Raw genomic sequence first — 6,015 nt, 5'->3', positions numbered from 1 at the left:
AAGGAAGATAGAGTTGATGAAGAGATGATGGAGCTGATGGTTTCGATTATGTGTGGTTGGGTTAAGAAATTGATACTGGATGAGTGTGGTGCAGACCAAGTGTTCGACTTATTGATTGAGATGGATTGTGTTGGTTTAAAACCTGGTTTTAGTATGATGGAAAAGGTGATTGCTTTGTATTGTGAGATGGGGAAGAAAGAAAGTGCGGTTTTGTTTGTTAAGGAGGTTTTGAGGAGGAGAGATGGGTTTGGTTATAGTGTTGTTGGTGGTTCTGAAGGTAGAAAAGGTGGACCTGTTGGGTATCTTGCTTGGAAACTGATGGTAAAGTTTTGAACTTTTTACATATTCTTTGCAAGTTTGGTGGATTTGAGATTAAAGAGATGTGATATGGATGGTACCCTCTTGTTACTTATCGTTTTTATTGTGGTTAGCATTGTTAATGTGGATATGTCTTTTGTTTATATCAGGTTGATGGAGAGTATAAGGAGGCAGTTGATTTGGTTGTTGAGTTAAGAGTTTCAGGGCTAAAGCCAGAAGCTTACAGCTATCTAATTGCGATGACAGCTATTGTGAAAGAGCTGAATAGTCTTGGGAAAACATTACGCGAGTTGAAACGCTTTACACGGGCTGGTTATGTTGCTGAGATGGATGATCACGATAGGGTACTCATTGAGAAGTACCAGTCAGAAACATTATCCCGTGGATTGCAGTTAGCCACTTGGGCGGTTGAGGAAGGTCAGCAAGACGATTCTATTGTTGGGGTGGTTCACGAGAGGCTCCTCGCTATGTACATATGTGCAGGACGTGGACCAGAAGCAGAGAAACAGCTTTGGAAGATGAAACTTGCTGGGAGAGAACCGGAAGCTGAGCTCCACGACATTGTTATAGCCATCTGCGCTTCGCAGAAGGAGGTTGATGCCGTTTCGCGGCTTCTGACGCGAGTTGAGTTCATGGGATCTAAGAGAAAGAAGAAGACTCTGTCTTGGTTGCTCAGAGGGTATGTGAAAGGAGGGCACTTTGAAGAGGCTGCAGAGACATTGATAAAGATGATCGACTCTGGCTTGCATCCAGAGTATATTGATCGAGTGGCTGTGATGCAAGGAATGACAAGGAAGATCCAACGGCCGAGAGATATTGAAGCATATATGGGGCTGTGCAAGAGGCTGTTTGATGCTGGTTTGGTAGGACCTTGTCTTGTGTATCTGTACATAGATAAATATAAGTTGTGGATAGTGAAGATGATATGAAGGAAAGATAATGGAACAATTAGGGAAAGAAGTTTAAGGACTCTAGGCTTAGATGGAGGGATCTGGATATACAATTTTTGGGTATATAATAAATATGTATGTATGTAATAGTCTGTTTTTTAATGGAAATATTTTTGGACTTGTTATGCAAGCTAAGTACATCAATCACAACATGCTCTAATTCTATCTGCTTTGCTTCTTAATTTCTTGATTGTTGGAACCCTCTGCAACGAATACCTCCCCGCTTCAAACATTTTTGATTCCTCTGTTATTATAACCTGAGTTCCATTGCTTTCTTCGCCTTGTCTTCCTTGAGGTCATCCACGTTGTAAACTCGTGCACCGTCTAATTCAGCAACACAAGAATCAACGTTTCTAGGAACAGAGAAATCAACAAAGAGCCCTCGGATTATCTGTATCTCCATCTGCCGGAGAAGGAGGAGGTAGCATCTCTACGTGCTCCTTCAAGAACAATGGTGTCTCGGATGCTGTGTTAGTAAAGATTACGTTGGCTTCTTCAGCACAAGCTAGCATTTCTTCAAGGAAGGTGATTCAAAGCACACAACTGAAGGATAGCTAGTGGCCACTCAGCTTCTGGAATGGCAAGCTTCTCATGCATCTCGAGATGAGACTTTTGCTGTCAACACGTTTTATTTGGAATGAAACAAGGTTCAAAATGCAAATAACATAATTTCATTATGTTAACATGATTGATTCTCTATTATTTTAACAAGGTTTTGATATCTCTTGCTCAATCAATCTTGCTGTCTTGAAGACTCGATTCTCTCATCAATCCCATTCACAATTCCACAGGATGGCCGTGTCAAACGCTTGTACTCCACTCTCCACACCATCTCTCTTGTTGATGCCAAGAATGATGCCAATGTTACTTGGCCTCTCAAGACTGATGACTTTTTCCCGTGAGTGGCTTGACTGAAAAAATTTTACATTCCTACCTTCAACATCTTACTTTCTCTACTCGTGCATATGCTTACTGGACTGGCTACTTCTCCAGCCGTCCTGCTCTTAAACTGCTTCCTGGAGTCCCATTTCGCTTTTCCTAGTTAAAATTCTAACATGAACATGGCCTTGCATTTTGGCTTTTTTCTTTCTTTCTTTCTTTTCTCTCCCAAATAGGCCGCAACGCAAGGCAACTTGAATTTCTGGTGGGCAAGAAATCTGGAGGTCCAAACACTTGCTGTCTTGGGGATGCTTTAGGGATTGCGCAGCACCATGATCCTGTCACTGGAACTGCCAAGCAGCATGTAACTAATGATTACATGAAACGCCTAGCTGTTGGTGCTTCTGAGGTAAGATCACTATGGGGATTTCTATGGGCATCAAAACAAGATTGATTGAGCAAGACTTTTTGCACAACACGTTAACATGCAAATAACATTATTTCATTTTAAAATGAACCCAAAATTACACAATCTTTTCATAAAAATGTTTTGTAAATATTGCAACTAGTAATGTTAAATTCAAAAAGAAGAGCTAATAGACGTTTTACTTTGAAAAACAAATTGTTGTTTAACAAATGCATAGTAGTTTAGTGCTTAAGTAATATATTTTAGATTTTGGAAGTTTATGATTTAAGTCTTCCTAGTTCCCACTAACAAAAATACCATTTTTGGGATTTTGATATCGCTTTAATAGTTTTAAAATATATAATTTTCTTTATATCTTTATGTGTAAAGCATGCCAACTCAAATATTTATATTATCATGTACTATGCGCGAGGATACGTAATAATATTTAAAATATTAATAAATATATTTTTTGTTTTTAACATTAAAAATTGATATGATATTCAATAGAAATTTTAGTTACTTTTGAGATTCAGAGTCTTTAGTTTTAGAATTTTTAGGCTAAAGTATAAGAAATTTGATATTAATTGTAGTACATAAAATATTGAGAAAATTATGTATTAACTCTTCATTGTTATGATAATGAAATTACTTTGAAATGATAATGAAATTACTTTGAGATGATGATTTTCTATGTATTAATTCTTCATTGTTATGATAATGAAATATTATGATAATGAAATTACTCTTCATTGTTATGTATTAACTCTTCATTGTTATGATAATGAAAATTATGATAATGAAATTACTTTGAAATGATGATATTCTAATGACATATCATATAACGGTTGTCATTATAATTCGAAATGAACCAAAAACAAACATGGCACTTGGCAAACATTAAAAAAAATGTTCATGCATGATCTATATTATTCAATAAGTTGCATGATTATCTTATAATTCGAAATGAACCAAAACACAAGTTTTTTGTCTGATAATCTCACTCAGCCTCTGGACTCTTGTTTGCAAACTGAACCCCTTTCTCAATTTCCTCGAGGATATCTTCTTGAAGATACTTTCCAAGACCGAACCTCATCCTTGGTGAGTCCCTCAAGCTCTGTCTTAATGAAACCTTCCACTCTCTTCTTCCCCACCTTGATTGTTGATCCGAAGAAGGGTGCCTATGTTAATTTGGACTCAACAAAACCACACTGAAAAACATCTTCATCGCCATCAAGCGCATGGAGCATTGAGAGAACAAAGTGCTCTGCTCCTCTAACTTCAAAATGCTCACGATCCGGATTACCAACAAAGTACTCAAGGTGCTCACTAACATTAAGCACACAATACTGAATCTCGAAGGTCCATAATATCTTGTCTTTTTCGGATAAAATGACATGGGGCTTGGTTTTGGAGAAAAGTGGCAAGGCCGTGAGTGAGATGTGTCCACCTATGACCAGGACATGAACATCATCTACATTCAAGAAAAACCTCTTGTCTTTTTCGGATAAAATGACATGGGGCTTGGTTTTGGAGAAAAGTGGCAAGGCCGTGAGTGAGATGTGTCCACCTATGACCAGGACATGAACATCATCTACATTCAAGAAAAACCTCTTGTCTTTTTCGGATAAAATGACATGGGGCTTGGTTTTGGAGAAAAGTGGCAAGGCCGTGAGTGAGATGTGTCCACCTATGACCAGGACATGAACATCATCTACATTCAAGAAAAACCTCTTGTCTTTTTCGGATAAAATGACATGGGGCTTGGTTTTGGAGAAAAGTGGCAAGGCCGTGAGTGAGATGTGTCCACCTATGACCAGGACATGAACATCATCTACATTCAAGAAAAACCTCTCAGCAACAAACACTCTAGCCAACTCAACCTCGGGTGTCAAGAGGCCAAAAAGCTTGGTTGTGTCATAAATGACTCTTTTCTTCAATATTACAACAGTCATAGGGATGATTGAGTTTAGAAAAGGATTGACAATGATCAGCCACCGCCTCAAGACATGCCTTCACAATGGTAGCGTTGACGAAAAACAGATCTTGAGTTGTAGAGAACACGAGGGCATCTGACCACCACATCGCCATTGAGAACTACCTTGAGTTGTAGAGAGTAATTAACATCAAAGCACGCCTTGAGGTGGTTAAACCACCTATTGAGTATTACTGAACTATTAATTTGAAAAAATCATTTCACAACCATTGTTTCCAAACATATTTTAGCAAACTTAGTACAGAACTTTTGATGCCTGATATGATTTGTTTCAAGTTTAGTCTACTATAAAAAAAAAAAAAAAAAAAAAANAAACTTATGATTGTCTGGAAGTAAATTTTCATATTTCTCATTTTTGTAATAAATTAGATATATATATTTCAATACAAGTGGTACACTCTTTGTGGTTCATCAATATCTTCATTTATTCCAGGGTTTTGTGGATTCTAAAAATGACACATCCACACTTGCTTAATAGCATATTGTTCATTTTTTCCCCTATGACTTCTTCTAATGTTAATCTTTCAGTAATGATCAGAAGTTAGAATACTTGATCAAGAGAAATTGATAAAACCAGACAACATAAGATTTTCTTGGTACATGTACTCAATCAACCTGGATCCTTTAAAATTACAATGTAAACATGATACTATGTTCATGGCTAAACACCAAACTCACTCATACTATAATGTAAACATAAAAAACAAACATTCATTATAGTTTGATATCTTAAATCATATATGTTATGAAAACATATATAATTATATTAATCATTAGTTTTTCAAATTCCAGTTAGTTTTCTTTTTTTCTTACAAGTAACGGAAATTTTATTTTACTAAATGATAAAGTGAGATATGATATCAAAGGGGAAATTATCATTTTGGCATATAGAAAAGGAAAAATCGCTCAATATTCTCAAACATGATGCCATGGTCCAATAAGTTGTGAAACCCTATATATATAACTAGGTTTGACCCCGTGGTACACCACGGGGTAATTTTTCTAAAAAAACTTTTGAATATATTATAAATAGATCAAGTTTCTTTGAGTTTTAATATAAATGTTACATTGTTATACATGTGTGTTCTCACAGTAATTAATAAAAAGGTTAAGATAGATATTCATTATATATTGAAATAACTCAAATGTGAAATAATCTATATCCGAATATACTTGTTTGGATACAAAAATTCTAAAATATATATCCGTTTATAAAAATTCAAATCCATCATATGCTGAAAAAAATCTAATATTTTTTTAACTTTATGTATTAAATAGTAATTCAAATAATTAAAGATAAGATTAAATAAAAATGAAAGGAGAATTATATTTTAATCTAACATATTTATTTAAATTAGATAGATATATTTTAGAAAATTAATATTATCAAATAAGGAAATGATTGTGTTTGGTTGTAAGAATTGTAGAGAATTTAGTTGAGACTTGTTTGGATACAAAGATAAGAG

The 6,015-nt window shown here is 35.4% G+C and overlaps 1 protein-coding gene across 2 annotated transcripts in view; it reads left to right on the top strand.

The window, feature by feature from the left end:
• LOC104700488 (pentatricopeptide repeat-containing protein At2g30100, chloroplastic) overlaps positions 1–1,399 on the top strand; it is a 10,476-nt gene extending 9,077 nt beyond the window's left edge. The window contains exons 2-3 of one of the 2 annotated variants that reach the window (XM_010416013.2): positions 40–321; positions 468–1,399. In XM_010416013.2, the coding sequence (XP_010414315.1) occupies positions 40–321; positions 468–1,247 (1,062 nt within the window). In that variant the 3' untranslated portion in view covers positions 1,248–1,399. The remainder of the gene's footprint in view (positions 1–39; positions 322–467) is intronic. The other variant, XM_019227500.1, reaches the window with a different exon arrangement.

The sequence above is a fragment of the Camelina sativa genome, chromosome 7 (assembly GCF_000633955.1).
Source record: "Camelina sativa cultivar DH55 chromosome 7, Cs, whole genome shotgun sequence".
In the NCBI taxonomy this organism is placed as follows: domain Eukaryota; kingdom Viridiplantae; phylum Streptophyta; class Magnoliopsida; order Brassicales; family Brassicaceae; genus Camelina; species Camelina sativa.
Note: the sequence above shows the minus strand (reverse complement) of the source record. Positions and strands in the feature narration are given on the sequence as shown.